The sequence below is a fragment of the Cololabis saira genome, chromosome 13 (assembly GCF_033807715.1).
Source record: "Cololabis saira isolate AMF1-May2022 chromosome 13, fColSai1.1, whole genome shotgun sequence".
NCBI lineage: Eukaryota > Metazoa > Chordata > Actinopteri > Beloniformes > Belonidae > Cololabis > Cololabis saira.
The window spans coordinates 29285066-29305510 of NC_084599.1; the positions used below are offsets into that span (position 1 = coordinate 29285066).

Here is a 20445-nt window from a genome sequence, read left to right on the forward strand (position 1 = left end):
AAGGATGAACTGTTGCGTCAAGCGATGGTGTCGAGTGAGAAACTGTAGAAGAGCGGAAATGCTTCCATCAAAGCCGATGCGGCAGTTGCAAAAGATCTTGAAATTTCAACAGTCAGTGAGTTACCAAGAATGCATGACTGTTAGGGACGTGGTGAAAGCTCACTAAGGGAAACATTGGTGTGGATAATGGGAAAAAAAAACTACCTCTCAAGACCTTTTCCGTTAGGAAAAAAAGTTTAAACCATGCTGGTAGTTTTTTGGTTTGGTTTTAGGTAAACGAGTGAAGCAGCAGCCAGAACATCAGACTGTGCATCAACAAATGTGCAGGGAGAATCTTGCGCCACCGTGTGAAGAAATGTGTGTTATTACAAAGTGAAGTTAATAACACCTTATTAAGTGCAGGGAATATTCTACAGCACATAATGTAACTGGTCAGGAGGAGCTTAGACTGCTTTTAAACAACAATATGATAAAGAAGCACGTTGTCGCAGCACTGCTTATACTTCGATAATCTCTTACAGGACTCAATTCCTGCACTTCCACACACAATAAAGCTTGAAGATGTTGCTGACCAGTGTGTTTTGTATTAGAGGGGAGCTTAATCTTTTTTGGATTCAAATTTTTTTTCTTGTCAAAGTCAATTTGCAGAGGTGTCAAGTAACGAAGTACAAATACTTCGTTACCTTACTTAAGTAGAAATTGTGGTTATCTATACTTCACTGGAGTAATTATTTTTCAGACGACTTTTTACTTTTACTCCTTACATTTTCACGCAATTATCTGTACTTTTTACTCCTTACATTTTAAAAACAGCCTCTTTACTCTATTTCATTTCGGCCTTTAAACAAAAACTATCCAGTTAAATTGCTCCATCCGGATAGAGTGAATTTGGTTGTGGTTGTTTCAGATGTTCTTGTCCAGTTTTGTTCTTACATCTGTTCCCTCAGATTCCTGCAACTAAACTTGGATGTACATTCCAATAAAGGTTAGGATAAATGATAACATGCCTCTGAAGTTTGACTTTTTGCACCATTACAATACTTATAGGCAACTAGTCATCATATCTTCTGCTCTCTGAAACACATGTTAATGCTCAATAGTACACATATATGGTTCTTTAATATATGTGCATTATACTAAGATGCATTAATTTTGAATGGCTTTTGTCCTTAATGGCTTTTTTCCCCCTTACATTACTTTTACTTTTATACTTTAAGTAGTTTTGAAACCAGTACTTTTATACTTTTACTTGAGTAAAAAACTTGAGTTGATACTTCAACTTCTACAGGAGTATTTTTAAACTCTAGTATCTATACTTCTACCTGAGTAATGAATGTGAATACTTTTGACACCTCTGTTAATTTGACAAAAATGCCTCAGCATTTAACCAGCATCCTCATCCGCCACACGCGTCAGCCACAAAACTTTCAGCAAATATTCACTTAATCTGACTGCCCAGCAGAGGGCGGTCTTTGTCTAAAAAACATCTCTGCAACCAGAAGAGAGGCAAACACACACACACACACACACACACACACACACACACACACACACACACACACACTCAGGTTGAGAGGACAACAAATCCATTATCACAACTGGCAATAAAAATGCATTAGTGCACAGCAGCAATGATTTTCCTTCCCTTTTTATTTTTTTCATCAGTAAACATTAGATACCATATTTTACATCACCAATATTGTATCTCAGCTCCATGGAGTAAACGAAAACAAACTTTATCTTGTGGAAAGTGGACAAAGCGCTAGTTAAAAACAACAAGAAAAAACAACAACAACTATTTATTTGTCAATGTGACCTCTAAGCATCTACACCAGCTCTCTTATGGAACAATCAATATGCATCTGGGGACGGCTGGGCTGCTGGTTGAGTGTTTGTGCATGTGTTTGTATACACAAGAAGAAAAATACACGTGTCATATTCACGTGTAATGTGCTGCCAGGCCGGTGGGGCTATTCCGGGCTCAAGGGTTGTTATTTTGGGGGTCTGCTGTGTTATTGTTACCCCCTGCCCAGTTCGGCTTGTACTCTGACTTATTTCACACTCAGAGCGGCGGCCACAGCGGGCGTGAGACACGTTTTAATAAGTGAACTGGGAGATAGTGAGCTGAGTCAGTCGACTGCATTTTTGGAATTCAAGCATATCACTTCTGTTTCACACATTCTTTTTATTGATATGCTTCTATGAAACACTTCTGTTGCTCTCGTAACCTGCCCCATATATTTAGACAAACCAAACTGAAGCAGTCTAGTAATACGATTTAGATTTTCTAAACTATTTGGGGAATACCACACACATAACCAGTCAAAATAACACGCATACCTCTTGTCAAACCCACAATCTCTCTCACAGTTTTACTGGCACAAAATAACATGCATATATGGAGACTTCCCCATATAATGTGTTAAATGTATAAAAAGGAGCAGCAGCATCATAAACAGTGCATTTAATTCAGCTGAGGGTTTGGTATGTTTTTTTTTGCCCAGACTGGGAAAAGTTATGGAAGTCTGAGTCAACTACTGACCCGGCAGCGGTGCGGAAAACTGGGTGGTGCCCACTGATCCCAACCCAGTTTCATGTTTATCTACAAAGAGGACAGGAACAGGCATGAACACAAGAGTGAGAACACAAAAAACACCACACTATCATGTGCAAGAAAAGTAGGCATGCATGCGGTTGTAATGTGTGAGAAAGCTCGATGCTGTTGCAGCTGAGCACACATGCACGGGCAAGGAAAGCAATGTGTGATTACTATCTGCGTAACATGAGTCAGCTCCTCTTTGTGACGTCAGAATAGCAAGCATAACACGCAACAAAACACCCACCCTCTTTTCAGAAACGTGTCAGAGGAACATGAGTTACATTTGCCGCCTGAGGCGCATGTGCCTGATGAAATAAATGTCAAGCGGTAAATGGTTAAAAAGAAATATTCATCAGCATTTGTTAACTTATGACACTGAGAAATGTCTCTGAGAAACGTGTAGTAAAAACAGGAAGTCTGATCACAGAATGTTGCCACAAACAAAATGAGCTTCCTCTCACAAGCTGATGGGTAAAATGCCAGTAGACAAAAAAAACAAAACAAGTAGAGCTGCAGAAAAACAAGTTCATCTAACACTGACTTCAACCCTGAGCTGCACTGCGGCGTGAGCTACTTCTACTATTCACAGACTTAAATCAGCAGTACCTATCTGAGCATTGTGACATTGTCAAGTCCGGTCCTCTCCCACCGTCAGGTTTCATCACACTGGTGAGCATGACAGAAAGAAAATGTTTGATGAGAACATTGGTATTAGAGGAGATGTTCAAAGTCATCCTTTAACAGCAAGTTTTTTTCCCATTCACACACATATCAAGAGTCGCAATCAGAAAAATGGGTTTTCACATAACTATCCTCATTTTTGCTGCTTATAATACTTATTAGTCTTATATCTATCCTATTGAGTTCATTTCTTTTCCAAAACTCAATATATGTATACCAGTTCTCTATCACTATGTAAAACCTTGTTACAACCAAAAACGTAATAATGGCCAATAACGTAATAACTGCATATAACATAATAACTTTGGCCATTTCAAATGTAATAAGGCCAATAGTGTAATAATGTGCCAATAATGTTATAAAACGTTTGAGCCAATAACGTAATAACTTTTTGCCGATAATGTAATAAGGCATTACATTATTGGCTGGTTATTACATTATTGTCCTGGTATTACAAAATTATTACAAAATTATTACATTATCGGCAAAAAGTTATTACATTATTGACTCAAAAGTTTTATTACATTATTGGCACATTATTACACTATTGGCTTTATTACATTTGAAATGGCCAAAATTATTACATTATTGGCAGTTATTACGTTATTGGTTGTATCAAAACAAAAAATAAGACTAGTGTGTGTTATGTCTGCTGAGTCCAGCCCCTAGTAGTGCTTAGCTTGTGTGAACACCCCCTCCTGTGAATAAGAGCACTGAAAAGATGCAGGATGCAGAGTTTAGGAACGTACCCCAAGCACGAGTGTCTCCGACCGTGTCCTAAACCAGATGGCGCCCCTTTCTTTCCCAACCGGAGGTCTTTGTTCATTGTCCTTTGTGCTTCTGACTCATACGAGAAACAACCGTAAGAGGAGATCAACTGCACATCTGACCCAAGCCTCTCACATGGGGCACGCGCTCTTGAACTTTACAACTCAGTTATTTTTCTCCCATGAACCACCTGGTGGCTCCGGCTGGACTCCATGGTGCTTCGCTGTGACATGAACCAATCAAAAAGAAAGAATCCAGGTCAGAGGCGAAAAGAAAAGTGATAGAATCAGACGGAGAACGGATCTGATTAATCTCCACTGAGCACAGGACGCAGGAAAAACCATTGAGGAATGCTGCAGAGTTCATCCACGGAAGTCCCAGACAAGCCTCAACAAGGCTGCCAAGAGTCAGATATACAAGCAGCCTCCAAGAAAAAAGCAGAAATTCACCAGAAAAATGAAGATATATTTGTTTCTTTTCAGTTTTCTTCCTCTCTTTGCCGTTTTAGTTGGAAACACCCAGAATAATCCCAGTCATCACAACTACTTCCTGAGAGGGTCTCATGCAGTAAAAAAAAACAAAAATACAAAACATAAACAAGACCTGGAGAGACGTGCAAAATCTTGAAAATTAGCTTTGTTACTCTATCTCTGATGAACGCTCACTCACTCTGTTCGCAGGAAAGGGGAAGAGTTGAACTGTTGCTGAGAGCAGCGACACTGCAGAATAGCGTCAGTGAGGGTTGACCTCTTCCTCTGGCGGTCTATGCGCTCGTGGAGTCCCCTGAGGTCGCTGTGGGAGCTGACGACAACCCACCATGTGCTCGGAGGCTTTCAAGGAGAATGATTTGTGCAGGATATCCAGTTACAAGTCAAATGTATTCAAAGCTCACTGTCTTTTATGCCTCTGGTAAAGTTATCCAACGAAAACCACATAGCAGTGAAGGAGTGACTCTTCCCAAGCCTTCGGAGGCTTAGAGTTACGGATGAACTTTTTGGTGTGTCACAACTTGGGAGCTCTGACTCCTCGTTGGCTGAAGGGTGTTTTTGTGTCTCGCAGAACTTGCTTGACGCAGTTCTTCGTTGACACATGAGATCAGCACGCCTCCTGACCCGATACCCTCCTTCTGCTGCCCTGCAGCTACAGGATATTGTTAGAGTTGGTGCCGAGCAGGCTGACGAGGAGGGACGGGGAGAGGCAAATGGTACGTGTGCATGCAAGGCATAATTAAAACAACAAAATCACAGCAAATGTTCAAACCCCAACTGCGGTGGTCTACGACATATGTTCCATGGAGGTTTTTGGATTGTATTGTAGATACAGAGTAACAGATCCCTGTTCAATAAGTGTCAGATTGTTATTTTGATTCATCAAATAATGGTTTAATCTTTGACATGTCAAAAAGAGAAGAAGAAAATAAATTAAGTACAGAAATATATCCATCAGAAATGGTCACGGCCAAAATAACACCTTTTTAGATGTTGTTTTGCTTAATAAACAATCCAAAACCCAAAGACAATCTCACATACTGAATCCTGAGAATGTCTAACATGCTTTTTTAATATTTTTTTTTAATTGAACCTTTCTGTAATCAATCATATTTCATTGGAAAATTATTGTCATGGGAGACATTTTATTAAGATTCACCAGTAAGTTTATGAGAGCGAACAAAGAAAGCAGACAGTTAAAAGGGAAAGTTTCAACACAAAAATCACATTATTAAACATTTCTCACTTTACTTCACTTGAAACTCTGACAATAAAACAAAAATATTATATCCAGAAAGAATAACAACCATCTTTTTCAACCAGTTTTCGACAGTCATATTTTTTCGTCTTGCTTACTGAGGCCACCAGCTTATATGAACCATTTTTTCACTTTTTCACGTAGTACTGAATCTGCTCTGTGTAAGGTCCAAAATGACATCCTCCTGTCTCTGGATGCTAAAAAACCTGTGCTTCTAGTGATATCGGACCTCACTGCAGCATCTGAACCACTTAGTCCTCCTGAAACCCTTCAATCAGCTTGTTGGACTTCAAGGCCCTGTGCTGCAGTGGTTTAGCTCCTATTTTACAAACAGTCTCTCCTGATCAATGACATCTCTTCTTCTTCAGCCCCTCTAAACTCTGGCGTGCCTCAGGGATCCATTCTGGACCCTGTTCTATTTTCCTTATACATGCTGCCATTATGGTCATGTCAGCACAGTAATGTTTCCTTTCATCTGTATGCAGATGATTTACAAATGTATTTGCCTGTTACACTCAGCTCATCAAGTCCATTCAATTCCAGCCACAGTTGTTTGGATGACATCAAACTCTGGCTGTCGCATCCTTTTCGAGTGTATAGTGTTTTCAAGATTCAAGATTCAAGATACTTCATTTATCCTGAGGGAAATTACTGTGCAATAGTTTTCCCCCTCTAAGCAGCCTAGCAGTATCCTAGCTACAGTAGTCAGGCTTTTCACCTTCACCACATTGTTAAAAATCTAGGTGTGACCCTTGACAGCAGTTTAAAATTTGATAAACATATCAACTCAGTTGTCAAGGCAAGATCTTTTCAACTTTGTCTCCTTGCTAAAGTCAAGCCCTTCCTGAGATGTGGTGACCTGACTTTATTTTGGAATTAATCAAACTTTAATCAAGATTAATCAAACTTCTCTGTGTCGCAACTTATACAAAATGCTGGAGCTCACCTGTTGACAAACACTCAGAGACATGACCATATCACACCTGTACTCCGTCCACTGGCTCCCAGTACACTTCAGAATTTATTTCAAGCTCATGTTGTTAGTTTTTAAAGGAATTAATGGCCTTGCCCCCCCATATTTAAGTGAGCTTTTAAGTCTTCTCCCACCCTACAGAGCTCTGCGTTCTGCTGGCCAGTGTATGTGCCACGGTGGAGGAGCAAACAGTGGTGGGTGATCGTTCCTCCAACCCAACCTGCAACTGTTTAAAGCCACACTCAAAACCTACTTATCTACATTTAATGTTTTTGAATTTGGGTCTTTTAGTGGTGTAAAGTGTATTTTATGTTCAGCACTTGGTTCAGTGCTTGGTGTTTTTAAAGTGCTTATAAATAAAGTTGGCTTGGCTTGGCTTTTACTTTTCATCTTTACTCTATTTGAATGTGTGTTTAGCTCATACTGTTATTGCATTGAACTTGTACTTGTTTTTGATACAAGCACTTTGCTCAACTCACGTTGTTGAAATGTGCTCTTGTAAATAAAGTTTTTTCACCTAGTTCTGCTTTCATGGTTCACTCACAGAAGTTTATAGCAGTCCTATGTTTGTGCTGCCTCCCTGATGGTTTTTAGTACCACTATTTAAGTACTTTATTTAACCTGACGAGGTGCTTGAGACCACAAGTTGCTCAAAGACATCTAAATATTCAGACAGGAGTCGGAAGATACATTTCACAATCTCTATTCTCATTAACTGTGCTGAAATGGAAATATAATGAATAAGAAGTTATGTCATTTGACGCTGTTTGAGCCAACAGACCGTTGACTCAGAGGGGAAATCACACCTGTGGTCTTCATAAGCTCACATCCTTTATCTAGAACCCAACCGTCAGTACCAGCAGTAACGTTTAAATGGAAAGGAGGTGTGAGAGAGTGCACAAATACAGAGCTGTTCAAGTCATCTGTTTGACAAGAAAAACTGCCTGATGTTTCCACTGACGTTACTCTCAGACTTTACCGACATGTGTCATAAGCATCATACCCCACTAAACATTTGACACAATCTTCACTTTTAAGTATTTCCAAAGGATCGATTATCGCGTGCAGCAGCGTAGAAAAAGGCTTTAGCAGCTGGTTTGTATATGGTGCCAAGCCCTTCACTTCTCCTTCTTTTCGTCAGCTGCAGTCGCTCTTTCTCTTCCTGCCTGCTTGTGCGTTACTTAGTGTGTTCGACTCGTAAAGGGCAGGAATTGGAGACAGGTGTAAGAGTGGCTTAGCCACCAGCTGTTCCTCATCCACTGCTGCCACACGACCCAGATCTACCACAACCCTCTGCCAAGTGGTTGACTCCACTCTTTTATGAAGTCTTATTTCGTTAGCTGACAATTCGTCAAGTTTCTTTTGATTCCCCAATAGCCTTCTTTGGCTGTGGTTCACTCAGGCCTCTTGCCTGCCTAAGTTTCCAAATAAAGGCATGTTTCAGGATCTGCCTGTCTGATCCTAACGTCAGAGCTTTCATTTTTGAACTCAGGAGGTGCAACATTAAAAACCAGAGCTTGGTCTCCATTGTGTCGGTTTTAGCTCTGGGTTTCTGGTTGCCCCAGCTGTGAGATTTGGCCAAGTGAAAATGACCCAAAGCTCACTGAAGCTTTCAACCAAACGAGCCAATCAAGGTGTTACCTTGGAACAGCAGCCGCTTCTTAAGCAACACAAAAGTAAAATAAAGGTTAAGTCACTTTTATGATGTATGAGATTCACTCTTGTTTGGTCGTCTCTCGTCTTCTCATTTGTCTTTACTTTCTTGGATCTCTTAAAGCCCATTTTCACTGAGCGGTTCAGTACGGTCCGGTACTGTATTTTGTGTTTCGATTATAAAATGGTCCCCTTAAACCGGACCATACCTTACCGTTTTTGGGCCCCCGTTGTTTGTAGGTCCAGAGAAAAATGGCACGGTACGACAAGGGCAGAGCTACTGCCGTCATGCGATACAATCGTTGATTGGTGAACAGAAAACGTCACTAAGCACAACAAAAGCAAGTGTGAAACCAGCATGAGAGTTTGTAAACACTTTGCCGCCCGAAATCTTCTCTCAAACAACGTGGCATGGATTGTCCAGACAAAGTTTGACAAAAAACGAGCTGCTGGATGACCTACATTGTTGATCTTGGTAGCGCCTCCAAGCGTTGCTTCCTTTGGGGCTCAGACTCTGGTCCACAAAGAAAGAAGGTCTCGGTCCAGTTCCAAATGAAGGAAGTGGAATACAACACAAGGCACTGAAGGCAAACGCACCGTAAACAAACGTGCATGTGGAGCGATTCCTTGCAAGATTGTCTCTCGCTCAGAGGTGGAGAGGAGATGAGGTGAAAAACCCCGGTAGAACAATGGTCAGATGAAAATATATCACAAGAGCAATGAGCAATAACGTTTGTAAACCAACTAAGGGAGAAACAGCGCCGCATCAACCAACAGACAACATTTTCGTCTATGTTGTTTGTCTTGTCTCCCCCAATAAGAAGAGGGCAACGCTTCCTTTAAGATTCGGTTCTTTTGACAAACTTGGACCAGCTGAATGTTTTTTTGCCACTTTTTGATGATTGTAAAGACAGGTATTCTAGATTGCACTACCTAAAATTAAATAAGTACTCCTTCAAATGAAACTGGAAGTAATATTTAAGGAAATTTTAAGCTGTCATATTGTTTTTTCAGAAGATAACACAATGTCCCGAGGTCAAAATGAAAGATCAGTGAAATATCACAGAGATGGAGCACAAAAGCTTCCTTCTTAATCGTGTTTTCATAACTCTGGTGAAGCAGGTGAAGTCAGACACTCAATTCTTTTCTACCAGACTTGTCTGTGCAAAAAAAAAAAAAAGAAAAAGAAAAGAATAAAAAGTTTTTCCAGCTTCACACTACCCTCCTTTCAAGGTACCGGTACACCAAATACAGCATGACTTGAAGTCTGGTGGAGATAAACACTGAGAAGCTGGACTAAATCGTACTCGGATCTCTGACTGCTCACTAAGACGCATCTTTTCAGATGGCTCTTGTTATTCCTCTGACTAGACTTATATTTGTTACGCAGCATTTCTCTGAAGGGTGCAGCTTTGGCCGGGACGCGGCTGGCTAGAAGCACCAGTCAGACATCTGCCGGTCTTATGTGTCTTTGACACAGGAGATGGGAAGGGTTTGTTGTGAAAAATTCTCCCGACAGCAGTCTGCTCAAGAGGTCAAAAGTTGATTTAGAATAGAATCTTTCTAAAATCTATTTTTTAGTCACTCTGGATGGTCTCATCTGAAATACTACATTCAGCAGACTTGAACTGACACATAAAACATTATCTGTGTAATATTGTAGCAAATAATAATAATAATAATAATAATAATAATAATAATAATAATTAAAGCTGCAAGCAGCGATGAACGGGCCCTCACACCCTTGTGCACGTTCAGGCGTGCTGCAGTGGAAGCTTGTATGACTTGCATGTAGATTCTTCAGGCCTGGACATTTAGCGGATGACACCACCCACGACTCTCTATATCAAACCATTCAAGTTAGGCAGAGAATAGGGACTATCAAATATCGACCAATAAGAAGAAGGGGTGTGGGTAATTTGCACCAATTATGTTCAAGGATTCAAAACCGAGTCAGATGAAACCACCCACGAGTCTTTATGTCAAACCATTCAAAAGTTATGGGAGAAAGTAGGAACTATCAAATAGTTGAACGATGAACGGGGGGCGCTCATTTTGGCATCTATCGTCGCCACGGTAACGCTTTTGACTGAGAAAAGTAATGTGCATCGTCGCAGGATCGAGAGGCACATTTTGATGTATAACACACCTGGGTGCACGTTACGGTTTGGGCCGCATTAACGGCCGAAGAAATGGCATAAATTGCGCCAAAATTACACGATTAATTCAAAATGGCCGACTTCCTGTTCAGTTTTGGCCATGGCGCCAAGAGACTTTTCTTTAAGTTGCGACATGATACAGGTGTGTATGTACGTCAAACCGTATTGTGGGGCTCGAGGCACGAAGTTTTCTAGGGGGCGCTGTTGAGCCATTAGGCCACGCCCATTGATGCAAACCATTAAATATCAAATTTATCGCCAGGCCTGGCTTGCGTGCAAAATTTGGTGACTTTTGGGGCACGTTTAGGGGGGCAAAAAGGCCCTCCTTTCGTCGGAAGAAAAACGAGAATAAAAATAAAAACGAAAACGAGAACGATTCCTGCAGATACAATAGGGCCTTCGGGACCTAATAATAATAATAATAATAATAATACGACACTGACATATGAATTGGTGTGATGTATTCAAGCCTCTTTACCGTCTGCTGTGATGAAGAGAGAGTCGAGGTAAAAGGCAAGACTCCGCTTACTTGTCGATCTATGCTCCTACTCTCACCTGTGGTCATGAATTATGGGTAGTTACCAAAAATACAAGCAACTGAAATGAGTTTCCACTGTAGGGTGGCTGGATTGAGGGAGAGGTTTAGTCAAACTAGAGGGGCTCTGAGTGGAAACACGACTGCTTCTCATCAAGAGGAGCCGCTTCAGGTGGATGCCAACCACATCCCCGGGGAAACAGGTATATTCAATCATCTCTAGCATCCTTCAACCAGGTAATTCACTATCCCTCCTTATGTGTAAAAACATGTCATGTGAACCTATCTTACTTTATCTCCAGGACGTTGAAACTTTGGTTGTTACTGTTATGGGGCTGTTATTATTCCCATCTGTTCTTCTCAGTCCCAAAGAAGATCTTCTGAGAGGGATGCACATTAACAGTTCTATACATTCTTTTTACTCCGTAGCAAATTTTGTGAGTGATCTATCGGTAAGACCCGCCCCTCAAATGCAGATGAGCTGATGGCTGTTGAGTATCAGTTGCACATGGACCAGAGCTCAGACGCCTGTACCTTTCAGCTCCTTTGACAAAAACTCGAATATCCTCAATGTTCATCTTTTTTATGGAGTTTATGGCAAAAAAAATGTAAAACAACATCACTGGGGTACTTGTAATACCAATTCCAGCAATTTGAGTAGATGAGCAGTGGCGCTTATTTTACTCATTTTTTCTAAATCTAAAAGAAACACAGCTGAATGTCTGCTTTGAATTAAGCAACGGTGTCTACATTTATTCTAAGATAAATCAAAGCAGCAGTGCTTTTAACTTTGCTAAAGTTAATCATCCACCTGAGATAATGGAGCTACCGAGAACCAGATGCAAAGGTATAACTTCAGACCTACTGTTACCAACCAAATATCTTCATAACTTCAGATCTAGCACTAGATAGTTTATAGTAGATCTGAAATTATATCACTACACAACTTCGGATCTATACTTGCTGTGTGTAGCACATTATGTGAAGTAGGCCTGAAGTTATGCATTTCCAAATAAAACTAATTAACAGTAAATTAATTGAATCTTTCCCTGTGGCGCATAAATAATGCTGGTCTTATTGATACTGTAGGTCAATTCCTCATGAAGTGTCCAACTAATTCTCTGAAAACACAATCAACAACTTATTCATTGTTTAAATGTTTTAGCACCTTTTAATTTCTGTATTGAATTATTGGGAAAGTCTAAACGCAGTTCAGGCAGAACATATACAGCTTCTATCGCTGAAAGTATAATAGCTTTTTCAGCTTCAAGCAGATTTATTGTGAAGTAAGCACTAAAGCCATGGCAACCACTTCCTAAGGCCCGGTGTAAACCCTACAGATTCAGATTCAGACCCTACAGTCTTCTAAACATGGTGCGACTGCTTGTCATGTGGTTAACATCAATTAAACTAGAATAAATAAACTGACTTGCACATCTGATACAACAACCTAAAACATCAGTTTTGTAATGAATCGTCCTATTTCATCAAGATCGCCACACTTAGGTTCTACCAGGGGGTTAAGCTTCAATAGAGGCTTTTTTCTCAGATTTTAATCTGTACTACTACTTTTACTTTGTATTTCTTTTTCTAGTTACTCTCATTCATTCAAACACCTTTGAACCACTTGAGTATTAAAAGGTGGTCCATAAATTAATGCATTTACTTTGGATCTAATTTTCAGTCAGCTGTGTTCTATCATTTCTCATTTAAGATGGAAAAAATACATATCTACAGGATTTTAAAAAAGGTCACAATAAATTAGACTAAACATACCTTTCAAAGCTCTATAATGACGACGGAAAAAAAAGGCGATGTCATCGATCTTTAAAAACAGATTTTCATTTGCATTCTGTTTCGGATTTTAATTCATGTTTGTTTGAAATGTGTTTTATATTTAATTTATGCTGGCACAGACACACAGCGAATGCTTTTTCTGCCTGAGGCCAAGTTTGCAGGGAGGGGGAGCAAGCCGTCCTGGTTTCATGTTTATCTGATGACAGATGGTTTAATTTCACATTAAATAAAAATACCATGAAAGTGCAGCTTATGAGTTTAGTTTTTGTCCATTTAGATTTTGCTGAATGGTGGTGAGGATGTATAAAAGTGGTTATATTCTATTATTAACAATCACTTCCATTATTGTCTTTCGCGTAGGGAAAATTCAGTGCAATAAGCGTGAAATCGGCAGAGTCATTTTTCTCATAACTATAATTTAAAACGTGTTTATTGAACAGGCTCGACTTGGGCATTAATTGAAGCAATGAAAGAAATAAAAGGTGTGCAACGTACACTGAACTAATGTGGTTAAACAACAGTTAGACCACAGACGTGAACGTGCTCTGAACCAAAAACATGCCCAAAATATGGCTCTGAGCCAAATAAAATTGTTTAGGTGATCAAAAACAACATTTGCACTTTATCTCGCCATTTATCATGAGTACATTAAGGAGCGCCGTTGAGGTCAGACTGAAGTAAGAACTTTCGCGGCAGTGACGGATCAGTTACGAAGTGGTTTTGATGGCAGAAATCCACTTGGAAATGATTATTCAGAAAATAAAACTTTAGAGGGTTTTTGACTGTCAAAAACACTGATTGACTTGCATTGATTAGTCGAGTGAGCATTACACCTGCTCCGAAAGAACACCAACTATAGCAAGAACTTGTGATTGATGTGAACAGAAGAAAAAGTCATGAAAAGGTTCTCTAAATTAATTTACATGCACGAAAAAAGCGATGATAGAATCAGCAGGTAAACTGAGCTGTTTTAATTGAACTGTCTGATGCGTGGCTCTTTGTCTTCTTTAATGGGGGATATGACCTGATTACAAAATGAATAAATAAATGAAATGTTACCCACTTCTACTGCTTTATGCAAGATTAAATATCTATATTTGTCGGTGTTTCTAGCTGCAACACGGTTTGAAACTATTATATATCTTGTTATAATATATCATAACAAGAAGATATTAGACCACAGTAAGAACCAGCAGCACTGCAAACAGGTCATAACCACATTAGACTAGTCTCTTACGCTCACAGAGACGTGTTAATCGATCAAATGTCTAGATTAAACACTATGAGAAATGCTGATGAATCTCTGCACAAACACCCTTGACTTTGGTCTCTTTTAATAATACTCAATCTAGTACCAGCTCACACAAGCATCCATCTCCAATGATAGTTTAATGGGCTTGTGCCTTCGTGACCTCCAGAATGCTCTTAAATGTGTGTTTACAGACAAGACGGAAAAGTGAGACCTTTAAGCAGAATTGTGACCTTCTCCTTCCTCGACTGACCCACAGGCTGTGGAAGTGGACGTGGAAAAAGTTTGCTCTCAACTTTCATTAAATCACTCATGATTTTTGCTCAGTGCATTTCCTCCTGGACTTCTGCAGATAAAAAAAACATCAGACATTCGTCATAACTTGAACCAAAAACACGAGCTTGTTATTTTCTGATGTAAAGCAGACGCAAGCTGGCTGTTTTCAGTCACAAGGAATGAGAAAGTTCAACATTAAAAGTCTAAACAGAAACTCTCAGCCCGAGACAATCGGTCCATCTGGTGCTATTGCTATAGGAACCTTTCTCAATATTTGACCTGCGCTGGCCTGCTGAACACCTTAGGCTCAAAACAAGACCTTCTCTTTCATTGCAAGAACAATGGGGTCTATTGAGATGACACCATTTCCGACGTCAACAATATCATGATTTCCCAGGGTTACCTTCTCACCAGACAATGGACCTTTATTGCCACAGCCATCCCATGACACTAATTTTGAAGATGTGAAAAATCAGTTTCTGCTAGTGATGAAACCATCCCCATTCCTCATTGCATTCTGGAAAAAATGTGCGTAGTTCGGTTTTCTTGACTTCATCTGACCCAAAAATCACAGTCACAACAACTGCTGAAATGACTTCTGAATTCCAGCCTTTGTCTTTGTTTACTGTTCAAGACCAAAAACCCATAAATCCTAACAATGTGAGGCAAACGCCACGTACTTCTAAGCACAGATACTACCTGGGTGTGTGGGCCAAGGTGAAGCGGCGCTGCAGAGCGATGCTGCGGTTCACGAGGAGCTTGCGGAACAGCAGCGGCGAGTGACGAGGGGAGTTCCTGGGAGAGTTCCTGGGAGAGTCACGGGGGGACATCCTGGGGGATCCGCAGGGCGACCCGGACTGCGACTGTGGCTTCAGCTTGATGGGCTGAGTGCTACTGAGCGGGAAGGAGCATGCCTCCTCAGAGCTCTCCCACGGGGCTCCACTCATGCTGCTGTGTAAGGGTTTAAAGAAAACTTTCCTCTTATGCCGATGTATTGTGCAGCCCCGTATGGTCCGAGTCTTTCATCTCAGAGCGGCACAACTCTTTACGGAAATTAAAAATAACTCACAAGCTCGTCTGGTAAGGGTGCACTTCAAACTCTGAGACACTTGAGTCCCTAAATGCTGCAGACCTTCCAACTTGAGAGTCTTGATCACCTTTCTGGTCTGAGCCTGTTGATGGACGCGGACATGAGTGCAGCAGGGAGCCCTCCCCTCGGGAGAAAGCCGTGTTTACACAGCACTGAGCTCTGCCTAAATATGGCCAGGCCTGAATTATAGCGTTGTTAGCTCATGCCGCGGGTGAGCTAGCTGTGTCCGCCACTTCCAAGAGTGAATTGGAAAGCAGCAAGGGGGCACCGGTTTACATCTGTTTCCCTCCACGACTCATCGGGGGAACCGACATTAACCGGGGGTCGCAGCTCTGCTTGTAGACAAATGCCAGAGCTGCGCTGCGCCGAGAGCCCGCAGCTTAAACAGATTTTCACTAAGCTGGTCACTGAGGCCCCACTCTGTCTAAAAACAGAGCCTGCTTGAGATAAAAGATAACAGGAATCCTGTAAATGTCACTTTAACTTTTACTGCTATCTCAAGTGAATAGTGCTTTCCCAGCGGGGCAGAGAAGAGATGGAAAAACAGCATCTCGTCTCCGACACACAGAGAGTCAGCAGCTTTCCTCGCCCCAAAACACAACCTTGTGAATTCAGCCAAAACACACAATCTGACATCCAAAATCTGTTTGTAACCAAACATTTCAATGATAAGTAGGCTTCTAATACATACTGCATGTACCTTACATGCACCTAATCTACTTAAATCAAACAATAAAAAGGACAAGTTCAACATGGTATCAATTTCAGACATTCAAAGTTGCCCTCTGGGATTGTTTGACAGGGATGCATGTTCAAATATTTAACAACTGAAACACATACAGTAAGTAGTAGACACAAGCAAATACGAGGCTGGGACATTGCGACTGCGATTTATAACTGCTTTACCCAGGATTTAAATAGATATACAAGTATTCAAAAGACAATTGCCATTCTTTTCACCCTTGTGAAAATGTCTTTTGTACGTGTTAAGTGTTTCCTGTTGTTCTGCTTCTGCACCGCCATTATCAGAATAGCTATCAATCAGGGGTTTTATGTGGATGAGCTCTGGGTTTCTGTGGGTAAAGCTTTTTTTTTCTCCAGTTACAGTCACGAAAACATGTGACCTGCCCAAACTAAGCAGTCTAAAACAGCAAATGCTGAAGCTTTTGGAAGATACCAAGAGACACCCAATGATGGAGTGAATAATGAGAATAATGCTTAAAACCCATGACTAATACGATTAACGTCTTAATGGTAAGTCAGACAACAAATGCCGGTACTAATTATTCACTTTCTCCATCGATTTAATTAATGATATTTTGTCAAAGTCGTTGCATACAGAATGCTGAGTCTGGGATGTGATGCGGCGGTCGCTGGCGGACTGCTTTAGTTCAGGACGGGTCAGGAGGGGTCACAAAAACACAGCTGCCGAATTAAGTGCTGCCAAAAGAGGCCAGTAGGTGGCTCCCACATTCAATTACATGCACACAGGCATAGGGCGGCAAAATGTCACCTCATCCTGTGGGGTTTGGACAAATTCGCATTTACATCATCTGTTTTTCAGTGAAAAATAATCTGCTGTGGTACCCAGCAGCTTCACAGCGAAGCTCCAGCCTGTGACACCCCAAGAGAGGGCTTTCTTTGAAATGTTAACCCTGGAGACAGTGCACGTGATTTGCTGACAGTCTGTCATCACACCTTTACCGGCATGCCTGAGTTGGAGAATATAATTGTGAAAGATAAATCTGCAAACCACATGGGCTCAGTCATTCAATAGATCCCCATTACGAGTGTGTGGGGAGCAAACACTGAACTGAATGTGTTGTCTTTATGTGACTAACGCTGGGATATGTGGAATTATTTATCAGACTGAGTCACGTGACCTCCCTACTCCCACCAGATCAAACACAAACACAAAAATTCACTTTAGAACACACAAAGAGCTGAAAAGCTTTTTGGAATAAAAAATACTCGTGCTTCTGTCAATTAAGCTCCAGTATCCGTAGGTGTGATCGTACCACGCTGGCCATCGCACATCCAAGGACTTCTCTTGTAAGAGCCACAACTTAACCACACGGCTACTGATTCATTCAATGGACACACATCTCTTTATACTTTCAGCGGCAGTTCTTATTGCATTTCTCTCAAGGCTGGATTTTTAATAAAAAGAGGATTCCCAATAAAGAAGTATTTTTCAACAGTAAAGCCCCCGTAATGAATGACTCTTCACGAGGTGGAGGTGGTGCAGTGTGGAGATAGTGAAAGACTTGCTGTCACAGATGCTGTCGGGAGATGTGACAGTTATTTGCATAGAAATGCATCTAGAGGAAGGCAGCTGCTCCAAACAATGACACAGTCAAAAAAGTGTGTCATTGTGCCAAGAAGTATGATTAGTTATAATAAAAACAGCTGCGTTTCTTTCTTTCTTCAGACTGTATAATACTTTGTAAACACATAAACTGAGAAGGGAATGTTGTGCCTTCATGGGATTTGCTGCTATAAAAGCTGTACCACTGAAAGAATGCTTAAAGAACAGTAAGTATAAGTTATTAACTACACAGCTAAGTAGTATTAAAAAATAAAAAGGGCTAAAAGACTTTTCATCACTTTGTTGAACGTATGCTTTCTTGTACTTGTAACAGCGTACTTTAGAGGCAGCCAGCAATCAGGGCAATCAGGGCAAGCTGAGCAGCGAAAACAGTCTTTAACAAAAAAAAAGGTGTCTAAGGTTTTAGTCACATTACAGTATGACATCATTGTTTTCCATGCATCGCTCATTATTTTTTACGTACTTGCACCATGTCTGTGTAAACAGATTTTCCGCAGCAACAAAGCAAAAATTCTTCAGAAAAAAATAAAATAAAAACCTCAGACGGTCTTTTCTTGTCTTCTGTAAAATCATCATCATTAAGGTGTCTAAATGACAGACAGAAATTACAATGGCTCATGCCACAAAGTTATTGTTTGCAGTTGAGAAGAATTAAAGCCCTCATTTTCCAAAGGCCACAACAGCGTTGCTGGAAAACATGATAATGTCACTGCTGAGCTCCAAGTATTTTAACTTTAGTCCTTTTTTTAACTGCTTAAAACAAAAAAAAGCAACAAAAAGTCAAGATATTGAACGAAATGTTTTCCATCATTGACAACCCAAACCAACCTCTCCACTTCTGTGCCATTGGTACCGGTGCAGGAAATCCCACCTACCTCGGCCCATCACACTTTACAACAATTCTGTCCAACAGAGAACATTCTTGAGCTCTGTATCTCTTTATAGTTATTATTTTATTTTATTTATAAATGCCATTTTCGCACAGCTTGATGTGATTTTGTATAGTTTCAGTCACAGGTACCTAGTATTTCTTAGTCTTATACTGTGTATAATTTATATAGTTTTAATAGTTTTATGTACATCCTGCACCTTTCATGCTTAACCATGCTCCTGTGACGCCAGAATTCCCCTGTTGGGATGAATAAATCTATTTATCCATCCATCTGTCTAAAAGATTATAAAATGTTTTGTTTTTTTGATGGAAAAATTAAATTAACAGAAACATTAATGAGAAACTTGGGGGAAGAGGACATATTAGAGAAATGTCGCATTTTGGGAAGAAGAAACACATACAAATAATCCTCATGTTCGCTCACTTTTCCAATTTGATGTGTTTCCAACACATCAAATTCAGAGACTGAATTCAGTGACTCTTCACTCGCACCATCTCGACTGGTGCAACTGTAAAGTGATAATTAGTGTTATTCTCTTCACCTGTCAGCACGTTTTACAGTATGCTGCAGCTGTTGGAAAGATGTAAATGTGCCCAATTTCTTTAGAGTTTCTTGAGAAGAAAAACAACAACTAAGTGCTGTTTAACATTTCTGTAATGAGCATATGTAACATACTGACTTCAGAGGAAGTCACAGCATGACTGGAAAACTGCATTCCTATCACTCCTCTTAAAAACATATATCTCAACTTTAGTTTTAAAATAAACAAATTAGTGCATTCAGAACAAATTGGCAAGTCCATAAGAATAAAAACAGAGCAGGGTAGGGAGGCAAAAGTTGAGAGCCATTTCTCAACTCAAACACTAAAATCATTTCTGACTGTGATTATATATATGTGATTATATTATATTATATTATATTATATTTCCTCAGTGAGTTGCTGCTTTTATTTACATACAATATATACAATATATTATATGGATGTATTTTGTCCAGAGCAATACTTCATATCAAAGAGGAGCAGTCCAACATAGCACTCACTTTTTGTCTTCACTTATCTTTACTCAAGGTCAGGATCTCATACTTCTATTGCAATAAAAAAAAATCTAATAAAAGGTTTGGGGATGAGAACTAGCACCTACTGATCTAGGATCATGGTTCCAAGTCAGAAAAGAGTGGAGCGCCATTATTAGAGGATCTCTGGGTGTTGTTCAGGAGTGAGGGATGAAGGGATTGGGAGACTGAGAGGCAGATCAGTTCATTTTCTGCAATAATGGAGACTTGCCACTGGTTGTGATGAACAGGAAAGACTGGCTGTTTACTATGTTCCTACTTTCAAGGCTATGCTCTCAAACTGTAGATAGTGACTGAAAAATTAAGATAGCGGAACCTATCGGTTAAAATGAGTCCCGGAAGGAGAAGAGTTGCTGCGTCTCCACATCGAGAGGAGCCAGTTGAGTTGGTTCGGGCATCTGCATGAGATACTTGGTTGGCACCTCCTTGTGGAGGTGTTTGTTTTGGGAGGATCTAACTGGGAGGAGGACTGAAGGAGGACAGAGCCGGGCCATGAATGCCCCAGTATCCCCGCAGGTAGAGCTGGAGGAGGTGGGATGGGCAGCCGAAGTCCTGGGCCTTTCTACTTACGTAAGCTAGTAACCTAGATGGATAAATGGAGGTAGGCGGATGGATGGATGGAC

The 20445-nt window shown here is 40.5% G+C and overlaps 1 protein-coding gene across 6 annotated transcripts in view; it reads right to left on the minus strand.

The window, feature by feature from the left end:
• pde4cb (phosphodiesterase 4C, cAMP-specific b) overlaps positions 1 to 20445 on the minus strand; it is a 111953-nt gene that overhangs the window by 41458 nt on the left and 50050 nt on the right. Inside the window, exons 1-2 of one of the 6 annotated variants that reach the window (XM_061738583.1) lie at positions 4030 to 4360; positions 3206 to 3265 (exon numbers count right to left, since the gene is read on the minus strand). The exons of 4 other annotated variants lie outside the window; for them this stretch is intronic. In XM_061738583.1, the coding sequence (XP_061594567.1) occupies positions 3206 to 3265; positions 4030 to 4106 (137 nt within the window). In that variant the 5' untranslated portion in view covers positions 4107 to 4360. Of the gene's footprint in view, positions 1 to 3205; positions 3266 to 4029; positions 4361 to 20445 lie in introns of those variants that run through there. One more of the 6 variants, XM_061738585.1, reaches the window with a different exon arrangement.